Raw genomic sequence first — 24,918 nt, 5'->3', positions numbered from 1 at the left:
GTGGAGGGGGTGTTTGTTTGTCGTGGGGCTGAATCGTCCTTTTTGTGTGCGAACCGTTTCGTGTGCAATGTGTCGCCTGCGTGTGACTCCTTTGTTTTTGGTGTTCTAGGGGCGCGTGGCCTCATTTCTTATTTCAGTTACTGGAGGGGGGCTTTGGGTGTCGTGGGTCTCAATCCTCTTCTTTGTGTGTGTCCCGTTTCGTGTGCAATGGCTTCGTGCGTTTACGTTGCATTCCATCCGTCCGGTTTCCGTTGCTTGGGGGGTTGTGGGGTGCCTGCGCAGTACGTCTTTTGTGTCCACGGCCCATGGCCGGATGTCCCTGCGTCCATCCGGTTTACCATTCTCAGTTAGTAATATGGATATGGATTGAGGACCATGTGAGATCAGTACAATTTCTGCAGATTTTCAAGCTACAGTATCTCACAAAAGTGAGTACACCCCTCACATATTTGTAAATATCTTTGTAAAAACACACTTGTCTTTGTACTCCTCCCCTGGTTGCCGCCACACACACTTGACACCATCTGAACCAAATACATTTATCTTGGTCTCATCAGACCACAGGACATGGTTCCAGTAATCCATGTTCTTAGTCTGCTTGTCTTCAGCAAACTGTTTGCAGGCTTTCTTGTGTATCATCTTCAGAAGAGGCTTCCTTCTGAGACCACAGCCATGCAGACCAATTTGATGCAGTGTGCGGCGTATGGTCTGAGCACTGACAGGCTGACCCCCCACCCCTTCAACCTCTGCAGCAATGCTGGCAGCACTCATACGTCTATTTTCGAAAGACAACCTCTGGATATGACGCTGAGCACGTGCACTCCGCTTCTTTGGTCGACCATGGCGAGGCCTGTTCTGAGTGGAACCTGTCCAGTTAAACCGCTGTATGGTCTTGGCCACCATGCTGCAGCTCAGTTTCAGAGTGTTGACAATCTTCTTATAGACTAGGCCATCTTTATGTAGAGCAACAATTCTTTTTTTCAGATCCTCAAGAGAGTTTTTTGCCATGAGGTGCCATGTTGAACTTCCAGCGACCAGTATGTGAGAGTGATAACACCAAATTTAACACACCTGAGACCTTGTGACACTAACGAGTCACATGACACCGGGGAGGGACATTGGCTAATTGGGCACAATTTGGACATTTTTCACTTAGGGGTGTACTTATTTTTTTTTGCCAGCGATTTAGGCATTAATGGCTGTGTGTTGATTTATTTTGAGGGGACATCAAATTTACACTGTTATACAAGCTGTACACTGACTACTTTACTTTACATTGTATCAAAGTGTCATATCTTTAATGTTGTCCCGTGAAAAGATCTAATAAAATATTTACAAAAATGTGAGGGGTGTACTCACTTCTGTGAGATACTGTATGTACTTACTTGCTTCTCAGGCTCAATTTCTCATTTATTGTCACTCATGAACATGAGCTTCAGGATACCTGACATCCACTGTGCATATCTGTCCTGTGCCAAACCTGATAGCAGTATGCCAACATTCCTTACCTGGAAGTAAGCGTGCGTGCCTGCGACAAGAGTTGATAATAAACGTCGAAAAAAAGAAAGTGAACACAAAAGAGCTTCATATAATAAAAATCAAAAACAAAGAGAATCTTCCAATAAACGAGAAATAAAAATATTTCGACCAATATGCAAACAGAAATGCAAAAAAGCAACGTTTATAGACTGCAAGTTAGAGGATAAAGTAATTCAAAATATTGTTTTTGATGAGGTGTTAATGTAATTTTTTTATTTTTTATTCTGTTTAACTTTTTACTTCTACTTTTTTCTAAGTTTTATTATTCATTTGTATTTAAAATAGTTGTAGAGAAATACTAAAGCAACTGATTTTCTATCTGTAATAACTAAGGACCAAACCGTCTTCCTCCCACGTCCTGCATACTCTTTTATATACAACCTCTTTAAGTACAATTACCGCTTTTTCTAATGGAGGGGTGCCACGATGCCCTTTGAGCGGCTTACTGGTATGAGAAAACCCCCTCATGTGACTCGTCTTGATCTCAAATTATCCAAGATGTCGAGTGTTTTTAGGCTTTCCCCAATTTTGGCCTCTACATGTGTAAAACCCTTATTTTTTGTTTTATATATCATACCATTATGATAAAGATTTAACCAGAATCTTTTCACAAAACTTCAAAAAATGGACATCTATCTAGGCATGTAGAGCGTTGTTTTTATGCTACTTCGAGGTTGCTGTTCATGAATATATATTTTTGATCGTAGATGTATTTGTCTCTTTTTTCAGTCTCTCCCCCCCCCCCCCCCCCCCCAGAATAAAAAATATCACATTTTGAATGTGATTATAAATATGTTATTTTTTATCCTTTACTAGGAATCTAGCTATTTTTGGACCTCTATCAGTGTGTGAAAATGACAAATTTCTTTTAAAATCAAGACTATTTAGACTTTGAGCATTTAAATTGAAGCAAACATTTTAATAATAATACATTTTATTTGTATAGCACCTTTCCCATGCTCAAGGCACTTCACAGAGTTTAAGAAAGAACGGCAGGGTATATAACATTGTACTTAACCAGATAAAGAAGAGTAAGATAGTAAATTCAGAGAAAAGCTTAACAGACAACATAATTGATGGTCTAACACACACACACACACACACACACACACACACAGGTTACATGAGCATCTTGACATAGAGGTAAACTGAAAGAAGGGTAATAAAGTCGGGTAGAACTAAAAGCCTTCCTGAACAGATGAGTTTTAAGTTGTTTTTAAAAAGAATTCATGAAGTCAGCTGATCTAATTAATTTCGGTAGGTCATTCCAGAGTCTGGGCGCTATACAGCTGAAGGCCCTGTCACCCATGGAGTGTAGATTAGTGTGGGTGGACAAGCACATAGTGATGGAGAAGGTCACTGATGTAGTTTGGCGCAAGGTCGTTTAAGGCTTTGTAAGTTATTAGTAGAATTTTATATTCAATTCTGTAAAACACCAGGAGCCAGTGAAGGTAAAGCAGGATGGGTGTTATGTGCTCACTGCTGCTGGTCCGTGTAAGGACTCTTGCAGTCGAGTTTTGAATAAGTTGGAACTGTGATAAAAGATTAGAAGGGGCACCTGCCAGTAGGGAATTACAATAATTGATGCGGGAGGTGATAAAAGCATAGACAAGTTTCTCAGCATTAGAAAAGGAGAGGAAGGAGCGAACATGTGATATGTTACAGAGGTGAAAGTAAGAATATTTCTTAATGTGATTTATGTGGGTGGAATAAGAAAAGGGAGGAATCAAAAATAACACCAAGATTCTTTGCAGTAGAGGCAGGTCTGATAAGATCACCGCCAAGATTGACTGGGAAGGAGCTAATTTTATTAAGTTGCACTTTAGTCCCAGTTTGCAGGAGTTTAGTTTTGTTGCAATTTAATTTTTAAGAGTTCTGTTCCATCCTGGTTTTAATTTCACTGAGGGAAGTTGTGAGCTGAGAAAGCTCTGATGAAGTTCCACTTTTAACATTGAAATAAAGTTGAGTATCGTCTGCATAATAATGATAAACCAGTCCAAAGCTACAAATAATATGGCCAAGGGGAAGCATATAAATACAGAAAAGCAGAGGACTGAGGACAGAGCCCTGTGGAACCCCTTGTGTGACTGGCGTTGAGCTGGATCTGCTGTTGCCAAGACTAACAAACTCAGATAGGACTTGAATCACTGGAGGGCAGTGCCAGAGATACCCAGCATGTTTTCCCTTCTGGACTATTAGAATGTCATGTCTGACAGTGTCAAATGCTGCACTGAGGACTCAAGTCCCAGAGCTTTGATTCCCGATGCCTTCGAGTCGTCTATGACCCATCTTCTCCTGCTCAGGACTCCATCACTGGTTCATGGGCGCTGGACACCGGATTTAATTTCTCCATTTCAAGATGGCATCACTTTTCCTTGGCCTGCAATCGAGTAGTAAACACTGCTAATCTTCGCACACTCACCCGTGCTCATCCTGCAACGAGCTCTTCTACCTCTATCAAGGCTGGTCTCTTGAATGTGAGATCAGTGTCTAATAAAACTTTTATTCTGCAAGACTTTATTACCTCAGATAATCTGGATTTCTTCTTCATCACTGAAACTTGGATTTTAAATGGTGACTCTTCTTGTTTTACTGACACGACTCCACCAGGTTATTCATTTTTAAACTCTCCTTGCCTGACTCGTCATGGGGGGGGCATTGCCAGTATTTTTAAAAGTATGTTCTTGTGTCGGAGCCTTGCAAGGGGTCCGTTTAGGAGCTTTGAACTTCAACTTTTCGAAGTGTGCAGCTCCCCTTCTCTGCTGTTTTGCCGTGATTTATAGACCTCCTGTAATTAATGATACTTTCATCTCTGAATTCTCTGATCTCTTGGCTGATATCACCCTCTCTCATGATAAAGTTTTTATTGTTGGTGATTTCAACATTCACGTTTGTTGTCAATCAAAACCCTTGGTCAATGACTTTTTATCACTTTTGAACTCATTTGATTTTATACAGCATATTAATACGCCAACCCACTCTCTTGGTCACACCCTCGATCTCGTTCTTACTCGTTATATTTCAGTGAATAATATTGATTTATGTGATGTTTCTTTTACTGATCATTTTTCTATAATGATGGATCTGAATATTACTGTTGATATCCCGACTAATAGCTGTCCCACACGCTGCTCGCGCTTTTTAAATTCTTCTATTATATCTGATTTTAAAACCATTTTCTTTAGTTTTTATGTGCATGACCAAAATAATGGTATCAATGATTCTGTTGTAAAATTTAATTATTCCTGTAAAATGATTTTAGACTCAATTGCTCCGCCCAAGATACGCAGTAATAAGGGTAGACCTGCTCCTTGGCTATATGAAAATACACGATCATTGCACTGCGCCTGTCGAACTGCTGAACGGCGTTGGAAAAAAGATGGACTGATTGTCTCTAAACAGATTTTTAGGACTTCTCTTTTCAATTTCCAGCGTGAAGTTAAGATAACGAAACAAAACTTCTTTGCTGATTTAGTATCCCGTCACTCAAAGAATCCTAGGGTCTTATTTAATTCAATTAATGCGGCCATTCACCCCCACTCTGCGATGGGATCAAATAGCATTGTTCATTCATGTGACCAGTTTCTATCATTCTTTGTCAGCAAAATCGATACTATCTGCCGTGGCATTGTTCAAATGGGCTATGAACTTTCTTCTGTTAATCATGACATTGTCTTAGAATCCTTTGATCTAGTCTCACTTTCACAGCTAAAAAGAACTATTGATACCCTTAAACCAGCCCACAGTCCTCTGGATATTGTACCACCACGTCTCTTAGTGGAAGCCTTTGATGTGTTGGGCCCACCCTTATTAGCCATCATCAATGATTCTATTAGTTCAGGAGTTGTGCCCTCATTTTTTAAACATGCTGCAGTCCGTCTCCATCTAAAAAAGGCAGAATTAGATCCTGGAGTTTTAGCCAATTTTGTCCAATTTCCCAATTGCCATTTCTGGCTAAAATTCTAGAAAGAATTATTTAGAATCAATTGGTTGATCACCTTAACTCCAATAATTTATTTGAGATCTACCAATCTGGCTTTGGGTGTTATCATAGTGTTGAAACGGCACTCCTGAAAGTGTTCAACGACATCTCTCTTATTACTGACTCAGGAGATGCGGCAGTCCTTCTCCTCCTTCACCTGTCCGCTGCCTTTGACACTATTGACCATGAGATATTGCTGTTGCGGCTTGAACATCTTGTTGGGCTTAAAAGGGCTGCTCTTAACTGGTTCAGGTCATATTTAACTGGTAGACACTTTTCAGTGACTTTTAATTCCTCTTCTTCATCTACTGCTCCTCTTAAATATGGTGTTCCTCAGGGATCCATTTTGGGTCCTATTTTATTCTCCATATACCTTCACCCTATTGGAGAGATTTTTAGGAAATTTAACATTTCTTTTCACTGCCATGCTGATGATACTCAGGTTTATATTCCTGTCTGCAACTCTACAACAAATCAACTCCACAACTGTCTGTCCGAACTAAGATCCTGGATGGCTAATAATTTTCTTGATCTAAATCAAGATAAAACGGAGGTGCTTATAGTGTAGGGGTAAGCAATGTCAGTCCTGGAGAGCCGTAGTGGTTGCAGGTTTTTGTTCCAACCCAGTTTTTTAATGAGCAATCAATTATTGCTGATGAAACACTTATTGCTTAAGTGATAGTTTGATGCTTCATTTTAGAGGTCTTGCTTGTTAAGTCTCCCCGCCCTTAATTGCTTATTTCAATCTTAAACAACTGCATTCAGTGTGTTAATGGCTCCTTATTAGCAATAAGATGTAAATGACAAAGCGGCCAGAAGTTCTCCATCTAGCTTGTTTCCATGTGTGTTCATCATGCACTTTTTGATTTGATTTAATAAAAAACTTAATAGAAAATGTGACAGACTGAAAATGATCAGTTTTAGGAATCAAATCATTTGGATGATACCCTTAGAAAGGAAAAAATGTACAAAATAAGAACCTAACATTTTAGACTAACAAGCCATAAAATTAAATAAGGTCTGAGATTTGCAATCATTGGTTTCTAATGAAGCAATTGGGTTGGAACAAAAACCTGCAGCCACTGCGGCTCGCAAGGATTTACTGTGCCTACCCCTGTTTATAGTGGGTCCATCAGCTAAAGCCCAAATAGGTCTTGGACTTCTCGACTCTTTCTCTGTCTTTTCCAAACCTCAAGTCCGCAATCTTAGTGTTACCTTTGATAGTAACCTCTTTTTTGAGAAACAAGTAAATTCTGTAGTCAAGAGTTGCTTTTTTCCAACTTCGTCTATTAGCTAAAGCCTTTTTTTATCTTCTAGGGATCTTGAGATAGCCACTCGTGCATTTATTTTTTCTCGCCTCGATTACTGCAACTCGCTATATTCTGGGATTAACAAATCCCTGATACACAGGTTACAGTTGGTCCAAAATGCTGCCGCTCGCTTTCTGGTTGGGGCAAGAAAGTATGACTCTGTTTCTCCTATTTTAGCTTCTTTACACTGGCTGCCTGTCAGTTTTCGAATTGATTTTAAAATCTTGCTGCTAGTTTTTAAATCTTTACATGGGCTTGCTCCTGCCTATTTATCTGAACTGTGTGTTTTACAGCAGCCATCTAGAGTGCTTAGATCTTCTGGTCAGCTGTCTCTGGTTGTCCCTCGTACCAAGTGTAAAACCAAGGGGGACAGGGCTTTTGCAGCTGCTGCGCCTCGCTCTGTGGATCTCTTTACCTCATCATATAAAGGAGTCGTCTACAATTGAACTGTTTAAAACAAGATTAAAGACTCATTTCTATTCACTTGCATTCCGTGACCTTCAGTAATACTGATGGTTTCCTCTTTGTGATTATATAACTTTCTATTTTTTATGTATACTAGGGGGCTTCACCCCCTGTTTGCTTCGCTCGCCAACCCCCGTGTTTGGTTTTCCGGATACACACTTTTAAGATTTTTTTTCTTTGAATTGTTGCTATTTCATTAGTTTCACTTTTATTTCAGAACGTCTGTAAAAACAATATTTGTAATCTTGCCAGTCCCAATATGCTGAATCTTTTTAATGAGGTCAGGACAGGTTTCTCTGTTTGGAATTTCAGCACAGACAAAACGATCTACATCATCAGCAGTTAAAAGTAAAAAAGTTTACAAAGTAAAAACGTAAGTAGAGTTCTGCATTGGACTCCCGTCTGTAAAGTCGTGCTATTTTCCTCTCACAGTTCCAAAAGTACATGGGGTTACCAAGGTGATACCCCAGCTTTTGTCTAGGTTTTTGTACAAGGATTAGACAGAACATTTTTGACTCCTGGGGTAAATGTAGCTTTTTAAATAAGCAGACAGATAAATATATATACATGAACAAAGTAACCAATAAATGCATGTGCGGTAAACTCCGTTTTTGAAATTCTCAAGATTCTTTATTTGTCACATGCATAGTTATACAGGACAACACGCAGTGAAATGCATCCTGATCCGCTTATCAAAAACTGCGCAAAGTTAGAAGAATATCAGTTACTGTAGATTAACAAAAAGTCACTATAGTAGAACATAATAAATAAGTAAAATTATATGAATAAAGTAGAATTAAGTGTAAGGTGCAATAGTGTAGTAAGTTATTGTGCAAAACCAAAGTTAGACTGGAGCATAGTTAAATGAGGCAGTTTGTTTGTTTGCGCTACTGCGATCTTTACTTTCTTTTTTTATATTTTCTAATTTTCCTACTTTCATATCCTTTAACTTTCTCCACATGTGTATAGCCCTGTTTTTTTTTTTTTTTTGAGCCTTTCTAATTTCCCTGGTTTCATAGTCTCTAACCTGCTCCGCATGTGTTTTAGCACCAATGTTTGTAAACGTCTTTATGAAGTTCTACTTTGTCTTTTACTCACTGTCATTTAATTCTGAGCCGGATTGGACGTGCTTTTTTTCAATTCCACTTGTTCCGGGCTGATAATTACTTTCCTTATTTTCTGAATTTGCACCTCAATTATTCTTTTTTTCTCTTTTTTTCTTTCCAACGCATTTGAGTCTTTTCTCCGCGCTGCTTTCTTCTTCGCTTAGATGTCGACATTTAATTTATAACGTGCTGTCCTTATACGCTTTATATGCACTGAGAGCCCTGGATCTGTGTGTGCTCAAATCCTTCACAAGACTGAATGTTTTGCTGCCTATTGTCCTATTTGATAGATTGTAAGTAGGGTGTGTCTTTGACCTCGCGGGTCTTTAAAATGTCTTACGAGAAGATCACGTATCGTAGACTTGCTTTTTTGCTTTCTAGGACAGGATTTCTTTTTATAATAGATAGATAAAATAACATTACTTCTAGTTATTATGTATTTTATGTTCATATATTTTATTTCTATTTATGTTTTATGTTAATTTGTTTTGTTTTTCTTTTATTCTATCATTGTAAAGCACTTTGGCCACAGCATTACTATGTTGTTTTAAATGTGCTATATAAATAAATTGACATTGACATTAAGTGGAAAATAGGCCGAAAGTTGTTTTAGATTGTCAGCATTAAGACCAGACTTTTTTAACATTGGGGTTACAGAAGCGATTTTAAAAGTGAGCGACACAAAGCCAGGGCCAAGGGATGAGTTTATTATTGTTGTAACAGTCAGGATTATGGCATGAAGGAAGGATTGAAGTAGTGTGCTGAGGATGGGGTCCAGTACACAAGTAGTCGGCCTCATCTTACAAAGCAGGTCATTAACAAAAGCAGATGTGACTGGTGAGAACTTGGAGAAGGAGCTGAATGGAGTGGGGAAACAGGGAGAGATGTAAACTGATGATGTATTTATGTTCGTTACGGAAAAAGTGGAGGAATTTCTCACAGACTTCAGTAGAAGAGGTAGTTTGGCCAGATACTGGTTGGAGTGGTTTAATAACTACAGAGAACAAAACCCTTGGGTTATCTTGGCCACTTTCTATTATTCTGCCATAATGGGTGTTCTTGGCAGCAGTTAGTGCTTCTCTGTAAGCTCTTTGGTGGTCAGAGAAAGCCTGGATGTGCACAGTGAGGCCAGACTTACGTGACATTCTATCAAGGTGTCGGCCAGCTGCTTTCATAGATCGCAATTCTGAATTATACCAAGGAGCTGAACGCTTAAAGGAAACCTTATGTTTTAAAGGAGCTGTTTTATCTAATGCTGAATGAAGGGCTGTGTTATAGTGGTCAACAAGACTATCTAGTGTTGATGGAATAGGTGAAGACCGTAAAAGATCAGAAATGGATCCAGAAAGGATAGAGAGACAGATGTTTTTAAGGTTTCTGTAAGAAATATGTTGTTTACAGTTAAGAGGAGGGAGAGGTAATGAGACGATGAAAGTACTGCTTTATGGTCAGAGAGTCCCAAATCAGTGCTGTAAGTGTTTGGCAACAGATAATCCAGATGTACAGATCAGATCCAATATATGACCACCAAGAGTGTTTTTTGATGTTGTGTCAAGTCAAAACAGTCCAGTAATGATAGGAATTCATATCTTAGTTTAGTTGTGGGGATATCAATATGGATGTTGAAATCACCAAGAAGAATGACTCTCTGGGAAAAGGAACTTAAGTGGGTTAATAGTTCAGTCAGATCAGATAAGAAGGATGCATTGTATTTTGGAGGATGATAAAGAACAATGAGTAAGACAGGACCTGATTCCGTTATTAGTTTAAAAGCCAGACACTCAAGGCAATGGACAGTCAGTTGGGATTCTTTTGATGTTTAACTCCACTCTGACAGGCTCTGTGAGGAAAGTGTAACCAGGTGGTGTTGCCTCCGTGAGAGATGTAAATTCATTTGGTTTTTGCCAAGTCTCCGTTAAGCACAGCATATCAAGTTTGGTGTCAATGATGAATTCTGACAGCACCAATGCTTTGCCATTAAGAGATCTCAAATTAAACAATGCAATATTAGTTGATGAGACTTCTTTTTGCACAGAGCCGTGACCGGAGTTTATTTTCACATACTGTAAATTTGGCACACTGACACTTCTATTTCCAGGGCCATGAGTAGGATGGCGTATTCCCGAGCAAATGCTGCCTGTGATCTTTTCATTCGTAGCCCGGTGGTGGCGGTGACCTGACCCGCGATGTACATATTTTGGGCGCCACAAAATACCGGTGTCTTTTAGGATATTCCAGTCAGACCATTTGCTCTGGACAAACTGTTAAATATGAAGGAGTTTGTCACAAGAGTATTTTAGCATGATACTGAGCTAAACTTCTCTGATAGCAGTGGAGAAGCAGCACAGCACAGCAGAGCCGGTGAGACGGTCAAATGTTTTGACACTACTGTTCTTAATGTAAATCATTATTTTTCCTCTGAACACTCCAAATTAGGGCAGTTTATGCTAATTCAGACTTTTCTATCCTTGTTTTTGCTTTACCTCTTCAAATTAACTTCCAGAAGGCAGGGTCCACAAAAATCAGGATTTAACTGTTTTTCAGTTTACGCCCAGTAGATGGCAACAGATGGCAGCGTAACGATTTGAAATTTTTACAATGAGCAGTTTTATAATTGGTAATACGCCTTTGCTCATTTTCATATTTGTGTTGTTACCAAGCCCGTGTTTTTCTTTTTTTTCTTCAAGAGTTTGTGCATATTAGTGTTTAAAACCTTGTTTTTAATCCACAGCACACGTTGAATGAAGCCAATATGTTGTTTCTGAACCCACATGTTCTGTTAGTTCTTAAACCTTTTTTTTTTTTGTTTACAGTTAACTTCATAAATAATAATTACATTACCTTCTCCTTGTTTATTTTTACCTTACCCATGAACAAGACATGCATTGTACAAATGCGTTCCATGGTATAAAGTTGGAATAGGTACTTATGTGTTTCTTTACCTTTTGAACACTATATACGAAGAAGTACTTCCTTAGTAAATAAACAAGCAATAGTAAGTAATGATGGATCTCAATGGTAGATTTTCCGGTGTACACCTCTGCTGGGTCAGTTTAATCAGCTGCTTAAGTGGCATACTCTGCCATGTGAGTTTATGTGATGAAGCATCCAGTTTTTCTTTTGTTGCATTTTATTGACTGAACAACATCTTTGTCACCTCTTTCCAGTAACCGTCCTTCTCCTTAATAAGCATAATCTTATATAACCCCCTTCCTTTCCTATTATGTCTTAGTTGTCATTAATACTTATTAGTTTGCACTCAGCCGAGAACTTGATCCTATTGTTGTAATCACAGCATGACACAGGTACTCTGTTTTCCTGGTGTTTGTTTATGATGTTTGGTATTCCAAGACCAGTTTTTGTGTGGTTGACATACTGGCAATAAACTGTTCTGAATCTGAGCATGTTATGCAGCATGAAGAATATGAGTGGAAAATGTCCTCAATAAATTTGCTTCTGTTTCAGAACAGGCACACTACTGTGATCTTGGCTTATGGGGTGCAATTCATGCTACTTGGTCTACGGTCAAGGATGAGATGAATTTCTGCCTGACTCAGCAGGTCATTTTGAACTCCATATTGTTCATAAAAATGAAAGGGTATTATCCATCTATCATCCAACCCATGTATCCAGTTCAATATTACAAGCATCAGATGTCAATGTGTGAAGTATTCACCACAAGGTGGTAACCTACCTGGTAGGGAATGCCAGTCCAATGCAGGGTATACTCACTTAATATTGAGCTAATGTAGAGTTACCATTTAACTTTCTTTATCATATGGTAGGAAAACATGTTTCCTTTAGCTGCATGGCAGCAACAGTACTAAAAATGTAATTACTCTGGCTTGTGTTTATAAGTGTATTCATTTGCAAAATGTATTTGTCAATCTTTGAATTCACTTTAAAAACATGGAACAGTCAAAATTATCAAGCGTGGAAATAAAAAAATAAAAGATTCTACTATTGATGTTGGAATATCAAAATTGTATCTTGGTACTTCGATTTTAATAAACTTTCAGGTTTTTTTTTGAATTGGGTACTATCTTGTGAAAATGATCATTGTATTTGTTGATTGAGTCAGATTAATCAAAACAGGAGTAAGCTGCATTTACAGAATCAGTGTTGCGTGCAGCATAGAGAAACAGCAGCTTTCAACGTGTTTCATTTCCTTTTTTCTGTTCTAGTCTGCCCTCTAATGACCAAGACGTAGAAGTGGTAGAGTGTGCTTTTTTTTTTTTTATTTTTTTTTTTTATTTAAACCTGAGGAGCATAGTGGAAGCAGCTTAATTCACTCATTTGCCATCCCCGAAATGCAAATCTAGTAAGCTATCACAGCATAAAGTTTGGAGTGTAATTCTGAAGTTCATTGAGGGGGCCTTTGTAATGAACATATATATTTCAGAACCAGCTGGATACAATTTAACTTATTGTAAGCTATCTAAGCCATTTTGATGTGGTAGAATTTAACTTCAGTATGAATCACGTACCAGCATGCTCTGCAAACTCCTACAACTTTCCTATTTTCTGTCCTTGTGGAAAATATAGAAATGTATCCACTTATTACTTACGCATTTTCCAGGGAGTTTTACAAGCAAACATTTGAAATCAAGACATTGAGTATTACTAAAGCAAAAGAAATGCCATAATTTGGCTTGTGATTTGTTTCTTTGTTAGCCTTGCCAGATTTCTTTTTAAAAAATACTAGCCAACCTGCCGCGTAGCATACCCCGCATAATTATGTATTGATGGGTGAACACTTCCTGAAAGACACAGTTGTCCAAATGGGGTTGGTTTTGAGGATACGACTGTAGGTGAATGAAAAGATGTAACTCTGGAGAGAGCAACATACAATACAGCGTTTTACACGCTGCATACAGCGATTCACATCGAAGTATAGACACTGCTAAGACCATGGAATACCCCTCGCAAACTGTTTTACACGCTGCATACAGTGATTCACATCCGCGACAAATATGATTCTTCTTAGATGGTGCTGGCACGTCCACCCTCGCTCTCAAAGCATACACACTGCCTGGTCATGTGCCCGCTCGTAAGAGCAACTGACAGAGACCTGCCCGCCAACTCTAAGACCATGGGATACCCCTCGGAAACTGTTTTACACGCTGCATACAGCGATTCACATCCGTGACAAACATGCCTCTTCTTAGATAGTCCTGCCGCGTCCCTCGTTCTCGAAGCATACAAACCGCCTGGTCATGTGCCCGCTCACAAGAGAAACTCACGGAGACCCACTCACCAACTCTAAGACCATGACATGTAAAACAGTTTGTGATGGTGGACGCGGTCGTGCGTCATAACCGAAAAAGAATACAGTGGAACCTTGGTTCACGACCATAATTCGTTCCAAAACTCTGGTCATAAACCGATTTGGTCGTGAGCTGAAGCAATTTCTCCCATAGGGTTGTATGAAAATACAATTAATCAGTTCCAGACTGTACGAACTGTATGTAAATATATATTTTAAGTTTTTAAGCACAAATATAGTTAATTAAACCATAGAATGCACAGTGTAATAGTAAACTAAATGTACAAAACATTGAGTAACACTGAGAAAACCTTGAACAACAGAGAAAACTAACACTGCAATAGTTTGCGCTATAGCGCTACCAACCGCTGGCTAAAAACACTTTTTTTAATGAGTTTTAAGCACAGGGAAAAAAATGAACATTTGAAAAAATCCGTAATTTAATAAACCACCAAGAAAAGTAACATTGCAACAATGCACACTACGAACCAATCGCTATAAACAGAAGTGAAAACCAAATCAAGCCCAGTGCATTCTTTAACTGCCTTCCTACCTTATGAGTCCAGCCCCCTCTCTCTCGCTCTGCCTGTGTGTGTGCGTCTGTCTCTCTCTCTCTCGCGCTGCCTGTGTGTGAGCGAGTCTCTCTCTCGCGCTGCCTGTGTGTGAGCGGGTCTCTCTCTCTCGCGCTGCCTGTGTGTGAGCGGGTCTCTCTCTCGCGCTGCCTGTGTGTGAGTGGGTCTCTCTCTCTCGCGCTGCCTGTGTGTGTGCCTCTGTCTCTCTCTGGCGCTGCCTGTGTGTGTGCGCCTCTGTCTCTCTCTGGCGCTACCTGTGTGTGTGCGCGGCTTTCTCGCGCTGCCTGTGTGTATGCCTCTGTCTCTCTCTGGCGCTGCCTGTGTGTGTGCGCGGCTCTCTCTCGCGCTGCCTCTGTGTGACCCGAGGTTCCACTGAGGTTGACTAATGAAAAGTCAGCGTGGCTCAGAGGTGCATGTGGAGTCTAGCAGAGACGAATGTGAATGACGCCCGGTGTTGTGAGTTGCTGTGTCCGAATTAGTGGGCGTGGCTGTGCGAGTTGTCATCGTATCCAATGGTCTTAGAGTTGGCGGGCGTGGCTGTCTTGCGTGCTTTCCATGAGTGGCTACTTGTCGGCGGCTTAGTGAATTATATACGGTGGGCGTGGCTGTCTTGCGTGCTTTCCATGGGTGGCTACTTGTCGGCGGCTTAGTGAATTATATATATAGATACTTTATATTCATCGGTGCTCTTGCTAGATCTTTCATTTTAAATAATGTGTTTATTGTTCTGTTCTCAGATTAATCCATGGTTGATTACTATTTTGTAACTTTTGTAGATAAGAATTTGCTTTCCCTGATCATTTCAAAATGCAAATTAGTAAATAGTAAACTCCCTTCTCTGTTTTCTATTTTTTTTTTTTGCAATCTATCATTCAAAACTGCTTCAATATTTTTTTTTTCTTTTTCCTTCAGATTTGTATTTCATATTCATCTGGTAAACTGACAACCTTCACTTCATCTTGAGCATAAATTTCTCTGCCATAAAGATGAGTCCACGAGTGTGTAAAAATTGTGGCGGTACTGACATTGATATTGACCAAGCCAGAGGAGATGCAGTTTGTACAAGTTGTGGATCTGTGTTGGAGGATAACATCATTGTTTCAGAAGTTCAGTTTGTGGAAAACAGTGGTGGAGGCTCTTCTGCTGTGGGCCAGTTTGTCTCCTCTGAAAGTGAGTAATAGATTTCTCATTGTCCTCTTTTTACTTTATGTTAATGGTTTGTCTGTCTTTTTTTTTAGTTGTGTGTTCACTTCCACTTTTTAGCTCCAAACACCATATACAGTGAGGAATACGGCATAATTAACGCAAAGCTAAACATAGAATTGCTAAGTAATATACCTTTAGGAATGTATTTTATACATTACTGTGTAAACATTTTATATGGAAGAAGATGATCCGCTGTGGCAACCCCTAACGGTAGTAGCCAAATGAAGAAGAAGACTGTATAAACATCTTAGGCCATCTGTGAACATTATTTTAATGACCGCTACATCACAGAACTGACTCTAGACTATCTAGAGGCTGTTGTAGAAAAGAGAAAAATGGGGTGCCAATGTGAACAATTGTGCCCAGCCTCACCGGTGGGTGCTTTCTTGGAGTACTTTCAGCCATAGGCTTATTCTGCCATAGTGCAATTAAGAAGTGTCTCGCGGGATCTTTACTGCCTGCTGCAATTAGGCACTTCAATATTTCCTCCCAACATCCCTTCCTTCACTACAGCCAGAAGCCATATGAATATAGTACAGATCTATATATACTACAGTTATTTTTAGCATCATATGTATTATTGCATTATGTTTTAATCTGTTGTACTTTAGTCAGTATATTTGTATTTTAGGCTTTTACTACGGTATTCCTTTGCATGTCTTTGAATAATAACATATATCAAATGTATTATCAGCTAATCTAAGTACTTGTGAAAACCCTATATGATATTAGCATAAATACAGATGAACAGTAGGTCTAAAACTGACAACAATACGTCTCCTCTTCAGGATCTTGTTCAAGGTTAGAGGTGATTAACATTAGTTCATAAAAAACAGCATGAACTACCGCAGCATGTTTAAAAGAATATATTATGTTTCCAGCCTTGATTTAAAACCTGAGACAGAAGGGCTTATTTAATACTGGCAGTAAATTTTAATCACTTAATAAAGTTGAAGCAGGCCTGCATGTTGTGATTGCAGTGAGGTGTATCTTGTGCAGGCATTAAGATTGCTAGTGTGTAAAGGTGTTTCTCCAGTTACAACTTCAGCTATGAAAAAGTTATTTATGTGTTTTATTTTTTTAGAACATCGCAGTTCTAACCTTAACTGGAAGCCAGTATGCTGCAGTACCTGAATACTTGGTGTGGCACAGTCACACCTTCTACTTAATAGTAATTTATATGGTCATTTAACATTACATGTACAGAGTGCAGTGAAATTCTTGCATGTGCTAATCAACAGGTAGCATGTTCCCACTCTCTAGCACAATTATTAATGAGTAGGTCTACTTTACCTCAACACCTCTTCTGTCTTTTTTTTTTTTTTTTTTTTTTTTTTTTTTTTTTTTTTTTTACCTGAAAAATCTTGCATTGTATTTGCCACTAGCTATTATTCCTGACTTGCACAGTCAATTATGGTCCCTGTTCAGCCCCACATGTTGTTGGCTGTTATTTGTTGAGCTGTGCTCCCCCTTTGTCTTGTCATTTATTAACACACCTGTCAGTCATGTCCCACTCTCAGTGTTGTCGTAAATGTCTATGAAACTCACGTAAAGCATGTAGGTCCCATAATAAACATTTAAATACAATACACCCCATGTGTTTCACATAGGCACCTCTTTATCTCACATTTCGGACGTGACCGAAACAAATCTTTAAGGTATACAAACCCCTGGGTCTGGTTAGTTGTGGTATGCAGCAATTTGAACCTCTGTCTACGCGCTTCTCTTTGTCTTGATCCAACCTTGGAAATCACTTGCTGTAAGTGTCTTTTTAAAGCTTTATTGTTTAATGTATACAGCCTGCTATGTATTGCTTTGTAAATCATTCTTTATTGTGTTTGGTTGTACACCTGTATATACCTGTGTGTTTGTTTTTGTATATATTTCAGTTTACAATGAGGTACGTCCTGTAAAAGCCTTCAAGAAAGCTCACCCCTTGTCGTTTTTATGTGGATGTAGCGAGTTGTTTAAGATCTCTGCGGCCGAGTTGCACGGACAGTGCGGAGTGAAGCAGAAAAGTCCCAATTGTCTCCTTTTTCATTAACTGTAGGGTACTCCTCAATAGGCAGTGTAGTGGCTAATGCTGTTACCTTATACAGTAGCTCCAGGAAACTTTTGTTACTTTTCCATCTCCGTCACCATCTGTCTACATTTTTTTTTTTATTCTTTGCTTGTTTGCATGCTTTTTTTAAATAGTAGGTTAATTTGTTATCTTTTACTTGGCTCTGTCAGTATGTATATGAGGGACTGGAGCCCTGACCAGTTATCAGTAATACCTTGAGTTTGAAGCTACTGTGGTTCCCATAGGTTGGTGGTGGTGTTAGTGCTGCTGTAGCTGGTCTTTGTCAATGTGGAGTTTCTGTATTTCATCCTTTTTTAATATTCTGATTTTCATTCTGGAGTCCCAAGACATATGCACTAAGTTTATTGTAAAATTGTCCCCGTGTGTGGGTTTGCTTGGGTAGACCTTATGTGTCCTATCCAGGCTGGTTTCTCTGTTATATGCAGTGCTACCAGGATAGGTTCTGCCCTTCAACAACTCAAAATTAGATTAATTAAGCTTCTGAATGTTATTTAAGATTGAATACTAACTTTTCTGTACCCTTCATAATTAGAAAACACCTCGATTCCAAGATGAAGAAAAATGGTCTTAAATAGGCTACCTTTGTGATGACTAATTCTACATCAAAGTCATTCACCAAAGCAGCTTTATTTCCAAGTGCGTGAATGTTTAGGAAATGACATTTTAAACTGCAAAGATGTTCTGAGCTGGTATTATACTTTTAGTTTTAATTTGAGTTAAGTTACTAATATGGTACCCTTAGCGGATTTTTTATTTTAACTCCTGGTTTAATTGCTCTTTACACTCTGGTTACTAAATAATTCAGATTGTTTCATGAGTAGATTTATAATATGCCCCACAACAGGGATTGTAAGCAGCAGCTACAGAATAATAACCTTTGAATAAAAGATGCCCTTGAATTTTCTTTCTTTCTATATATATATATATATATATATTCAAGCATTTATTTCTTTTCATTTTGCTGATTATGGCTTATAGCTAATGAAAACCCAAAATTCAGTGCCTCACAAAATTAGAATATTGTGAAAAAGTTCAATATTGTAGACTCATGGTGTCACACTTCACTGAGCTGATTAACCCAAAACACCTGCAGAGGTGTCCTGAGCCTTTAAATGGTGTCTCAGTCTGGTTCAGTAGGCCACACAATCATGGGGAAGACTGCCGACTTGACAGTTGTCCAGAAGAGTACTGTATCCAAGCATATTAATGGAAAGTGAAGTGTAAGGAAAAAATGTGTCAGAAACAGGTGCACAAGCAGCAGGGATAACCACAGCCTTGAGAGGATTGTGAAGAATAGCCCATTCAAGAATTTGAGGGAGATTTGCAAGGAATGGACTGTGGCTGGAGTCAGTGCTTCAATAGCTGACCACACACAGACATATCTAGGGCATGGGCTACAACTGTCGCATTCCTTGTGTCAAGCCACTTCTAAACCAGAGACAACGTCAGAAGCGTCTAACCTGGGCTAAGAAGAACACAGACTGGACTGTTGCTCAGTGGTCCAAAGTCATTTTTTTTTTTCAGATGAAAGTAAATTTTGCATTTAATTTGGAAATCAAGGTCCCGGAGTCTGAAGGAAGAGTGGAGTGGCACAGAATCCAAGTTGCTTGAGGTCCAGTGTGAAGTTTCCACAGTCAGTGATGATTTGGGGAGCCATGTCATCTGCTGGTGTTGGTCCATTGTGTTTTATCGAGTCCCAAGTTAGTGCAGCTGTCTACCAAAAAATTTTACAGCACTTCATGCTTTCCTCTGCTGACAAGCTTTATGGAGATGCTGATTTCATTTTCCAACAGGACTTGGTACTTGCCCACACTGCCAAAAGTACTAATACCTGGTTTAATGACCATGGCATGTATCACTGTGCTTGATTGGCCAGCAAACTCGCCTGACCTAAACCCATAGAGAATCTATGGGTTATTGTCAAGGGGAAGATGAGAGACACCAGACCCAACAATGCAGATGAGCTGAAGGCCGCTATCAAAGCATCCTGGACTTCCATAACACCTCAGCAGTGCCACAGGCTGATCGCCTTCATGCCATGCCACATTGATGCAGCAATTCATGCAAAAGGAGCCCCGACCAAGTATTGAGTGCGTACATGGACATACTTTTCAGTAGGCAACATTTCTGTATTAAAAATATGTAATATTCTAATTTTCTGAGATACTGAATTCTGAGGTTTCATTACCTGTAGGTCATAATCAGCAAAATGAAAAGAAATAAACACTTGAAATATCACTCTGTGTGTAATGAATCTATATAAGAGGAGTTTCACTTTTTGAATTGAATTACTGAAATAAATTAACTTTTTGATGATTTTCTAATTTTTTGAGATGCACCTGTGTGTGTGTGTGTGTGTGTGTAATATGTAGCGCTTTCTTTACCCTTTAGCCATAGGATAGCGCCCTAAGTTCGTAAACTCTATTTCCCTTAACTAATACCTACTCCCCAGTAATAAGCTACCAGCTGTTTCACAATTAGTAATTTGTAACACAATTCACAATAAAAATATATTCCCAAAATATAACAAAATTTATTGACTAAATTGAAAAAATATCTCAAAAAAATAAATAATAAAACTATTTATAGTTAAGTCCAATCAAAATTCCCATAAATCATAGATTACCAAAAACGTTAAGGCCCATTCGCTCTAACGAGCCAACATAAAAGGTAACAGTACTCACTAATATGCGGAGTGAATATCCGTGTCCTTTGTCCAAACACAGAACTTCAACGCTGTGGAAAAATGATGGAGTTGCCCTGCCGGCAGGCTGACGCACGGCAAAACGATGCAAGCGCTGCAAGCGAAATGGAGCTAGTCCGCTCCAATGGGGTAAAACTTGTTGTTTTTCTTCCTTGCCTGAGGAGCTGCCAGGCTTTCCTTTTGTCACCTGGAGCGCTATTCCAAGTCTCCGGTGCTTCTTCGCAGGCTCCCTTCGCTCCTTCCCTCTCTCGCTCTCCTCACCACCACCACTTTTTTTTTTTCTTGTGTCCAACATCTTCTCGCGTGAACACCACCCGGAGCTCTAAAGCCTCCGAAAACCACGTCAAACTCTGGTTTTTTTTTTTTTTTTTTTTTTTTTTTTTAAACAAACAACCAGTAAACATTATTAAGGGGAATATTATATTATATATACACTAGCAAAATACCCGCGCTTCGCAGCGGAGAAGTAGTGTGTTAAAGAGGTTATGTAAACATATATATATACATATCTACATATACACATCCACATATACATATATATACATATACAAATTTACATATCTACATATATATTTATATAATATATATATATATATATATATATATATATATATATATATATATTATTTATTTATATATATATTGTGATGAATTAAACTCACAACCAAAGCATAAAGGTTTGGGGATTAGCCCCTTGTAATATTTTTTCTGGTCAAACTGATAAAGTAAATTAAATCAGACATTCGACGACAGTGCTTGTTTCTGCTGTCCTTTATACAGTACAAAATTATTCAAAAATGGCTACAGGAAATGATTAAAACAGGATGTGATGTCATCACTAGTGGTCGGTGGTGACGTCATCACTGGGGGACTGGAAGTGACGTCATCAATGGTGGTCGGAGGTGACGTCATCACTGGGGGATCGGATGTGATGTGATAAACTGGAGCCGGAAGTATTGTTGGTTTTGAATTACATTCTGTGAGGGTATTTGTTTCACTATTTGTCGTCTTTATTTCTGTAAGGTCAGAAAGATAGGCATTAATACCATCATACAACCCCCCATCTGATAACCATTCACTCACTTCTGGGCCTTTTGATTGCCTCCTAAGCGCACGTGTGTGACATGACCCCCCCTCCAGCCCAGACCCATCGGGTCGGGCGGCCTTAACCGAGAAGTCGAAGGTCCGGGAGAGAGCATCAGCGTTGGCATGAAGAGAACCACGGCGATAAGTGACTCTGAACCTGTAAGGTTGTAAATCCAAGAACCACCTGGTAACACGAGGATTAGACTCACGATTCAAGGCCATCCACTGTAAAGCGGCATGATCTGTCACAAGAGTAAATTCCCGTCCCAACAGGTAGTACTGAAGATGCGTCACAGCCCACTTAATCGCCAAAGCCTCCCGTTCCACCGCCGCATACCTGGTCTCCCTATCCGCCAGTCTCCGGCTAAGGTATAAGATGGGATGTTCAGCACCATCGATGCATTGGCTCAACACGGCACCGAGCCCGGAATCCGATGCATCGGTCTGGAGAAGAAAAGGAATGGAAAAATCAGGAGATTTTAAAACAGGTGCTGACGTAAGGGCCAATTTCAAGTCACTAAATGCAGCTTCAGTAGAAAGATCCCATACCACTTTAAGAGGAGCCTTTTTCTTTGTAAGATTAATAAGAGGCGCAGCCCTCTCGGAGAAACAAGGAACAAAACGACGATAGTAACTCGCCAAACCCAAGAAAGCCTGAACTTGCCTTTTTGTAATCGGACGGGGCCACCTGACAATGGCATCAATCTTAGAACACTGTGGCCGTACAGACCCACTACCCACCAGATAGCCCAAATATTTGGCTTCATTTAACCCAAAAAAAACACTTCTTCGGGTTAATACGAAGACCGGCTTTAACTAGTGTGAGTAGGACCGACTGCACATGAACTACATGCTCCTCCCATGTGCTGGAATAAATGACAATGTCATCCAAGTAGGCAGCACTAAAGGAATTGTGGGGCCGTAACAGTGTGTCCACCAGACGTTGAAAAGTAGCCGGTGCCCCGTGCAATCCAAAAGGAAGGACCCTGTAGTGCCAGTGCCCACTAGGGGTACTAAAAGCGGTCTTTTCTTTAGCAGAATCCGTTAAGGGAATTTGCCAGTACCCTTTTGTTAAGTCCAGAGTAGTTAGAAACCGGGCATTACCCAGCCGTTCGAGAAGGTCATCCACCCGAGGCATGGGATATGCATCAAACTTTGAAACCTGTTGAGACGACAGAAGTCATTAACAAAACCTCCACGACCCATCAGGTTTAGGAATTAAGACAATTGGACTAGACCACGGGCTGTAACTTTCTTCAATAATGCCCATGTCTAGCATTCGTCTCACTTCCAACTCAACTTCAGCCTTCTTTGCCTCCGGAAGTCTATATGGTCTTTCCCGAACAATCCGTCCAGGTTCTGTGACAATATCATGCTCAATCAGCGCAGTACGCCCTGGAATCTCGCTAACCACTTCCCGAATAGACTGGATTGTTGTAGCCAACTCCAGTTTCTGTAGTTCAGATAAAGCCTCACCGAAATTAAGGGGTTGATATTCTACAAAAAAGAGAGCGTGGCTGACCGGAGAGAGACTCTGGGTCCCTGTCCTTCCACGGTTTCAGCAAATTTATATGATAAAACACGCTCGGCAGGTCGGCGATTCGGTTGTTTAACCAGATAAGGCCCTTGCCAATGGGCCAATAATTTAGAATGTGAAGTGGGAACGAGTACCATAACACGATCACCCGGATGAAATTCCCGGATGGTGGTGTTACGATTATAATAGTGTGCCTGTGCTGCTTGAGCCTTGTCCATATGTTCTTTTAGTACAGGTCTAATTTTATTTAATCTATCGCGTAATTGCGCGATATATTCTAATATATTAGAGGAAGAGAGGACCTCCTCTTCCCATCCTTCTTTTAACATATCCAATAAACCTCGAGGTTGTCTTCCATAAAGGAGTTCAAATGGGGAAAAACCTGTGGAGGTCTGTGGAACTTCACGGTAGGCAAAGAGTACGAGAGGGAGCAACTGGTCCCAGTTTCTTCCATCCTCGCTAACTACCTTACGTAACATCTGTTTAAGCGTCTGATTAAATCGTTCAACCAGCCCATCAGTTTGAGGGTGGTAAACCGACGTCTTCAGATGTTTAATTCTGAGTAACTTAGCAACTTCCCTGAACGTTTCAGAAGTGAAGGGAGTTCCTTGGTCCGTTAACACCTCTTTGGGAATCCCCACACGCGCGAAGATCCCTACTAGTTCCCGTGCGATTGTCTTAGTATTTGCTGAACGTATAGGTACAGCTTCGGGAAATCGCGTGGCATAATCTACTAATACCAATATATATTTATGACCTCGAAGCGAAGTTTCAATGGGTCCAACGAGATCAATTCCAACTCTTTCAAAGGGTATATCAATTAGGGGAAGAGGAAATTAAAGGAGCTCGAGTCCGTCTGGGAATCTGACGAATCTGACACTCAGGACATGACGTGCAGAAACGTCGGACCTCCTCGTTAATTCCAGGCCAGTAAAATCTGAACTTAATTAGTTCTAAAGTTTTTTCGGTCCCCCAAATGGGCTCCGAGTAAATGAGCATGTGCCAATTCACACACCTGACGACGATAGGTACGTGGAATTAACAACAATTCTCGTATAACACCTTCATGTTCCAGCCACGCGATATAATAAATCATTTTTAATAACAAAGTAAGGCATTCGTCTGGCATAGGTTCATTAGGCTCAAAGCCATTAACTGAAAATACTGCATTTTCTAGCAAATTTCAAGGAATCATCGTTCCATTGCTCCCTTTTAAAAGAGGAAGGGGTAAATTTAAACTGAGAAGTCAAATCATGAATGGGATCTTGGGCAAGCTCAAGGGGTGGAGTCTCGGGCTCCAGGGTCCTACGGGAGGAGGGAGGCCTCTCGTAGTGCCTGAGGTGCCTTTGTCTCCCCTATCTATAGGGTCAATTTCGTTTACTTTGTCTCCACGCCGTGTAATATCTCCCAATCGGAGTAAGTTGGTGACCTTCCATTATCAGGCCCTCATTACCTACAGGATCAGTTTTTTATTTTGCCGCTGTTAATTTGAGACCAATCTCTTCCCAATATTACGGGATATGGAGGATCCGTCATAACCGCCACGGTTATACTGCTCATGACGTCTCGTACCGTAATTACACAAGAAGCAGCTCTGTAATACCGGGTATCCCCGTGAATACATTTTAAGCTGATCTTATGATGCAACCACTGTCGCGGCAAAACAAAACGGCGAGCAACAATAGATATGTTACTCCCGGAATCGAATAAGGCCATTACTCTATAACCATTCAAAATTACTGCTCCTGTACATGGGGAAGATAAGGGGTTAACAACAGCACAATACCTCTCTCCCTTTCCAAAAGAACAATCCATTGGCTCCGGGGATGGACATGCTGTGAATAGATGACCTAGGCCTCCACATTTGAAACAACGCGGAGGTAAGGCAGTTTTTTCCTTCTTCTTAACAGAGACATCCGAAGCTAATCGGGTGGGCTCGTTATAAGGCACACGAACCTATCGGGGTAGGCGAGAGAATCGTTCTGATCCGCCTGATTTACTGACTGCCCAATGTCAATCTACTACCTCAACTAGAGTATCCATAGAGGCCACGTCCTGTCTG

At 40.0% G+C, this 24,918-nt stretch overlaps 1 protein-coding gene across 2 annotated transcripts in view; it reads left to right on the top strand.

Annotated features, from left to right (window-relative positions):
• The window catches only part of brf1b (BRF1 RNA polymerase III transcription initiation factor subunit b), a 329,557-nt gene that overhangs the window by 23,778 nt on the left and 280,861 nt on the right, over nucleotides 1-24,918 (top strand). For both annotated transcript variants that reach the window (XM_028822170.2, XM_028822169.2), the window contains exon 2: nucleotides 15,153-15,410. In XM_028822170.2, the coding sequence (XP_028678003.1) occupies nucleotides 15,227-15,410 (184 nt within the window). In that variant the 5' untranslated portion in view covers nucleotides 15,153-15,226. The remainder of the gene's footprint in view (nucleotides 1-15,152; nucleotides 15,411-24,918) is intronic.

Source organism: Erpetoichthys calabaricus, chromosome 16 (assembly GCF_900747795.2).
Source record: "Erpetoichthys calabaricus chromosome 16, fErpCal1.3, whole genome shotgun sequence".
NCBI classification, from domain to species: domain Eukaryota; kingdom Metazoa; phylum Chordata; class Cladistia; order Polypteriformes; family Polypteridae; genus Erpetoichthys; species Erpetoichthys calabaricus.
This window is presented reverse-complemented; position numbering and strand designations above follow the sequence as displayed.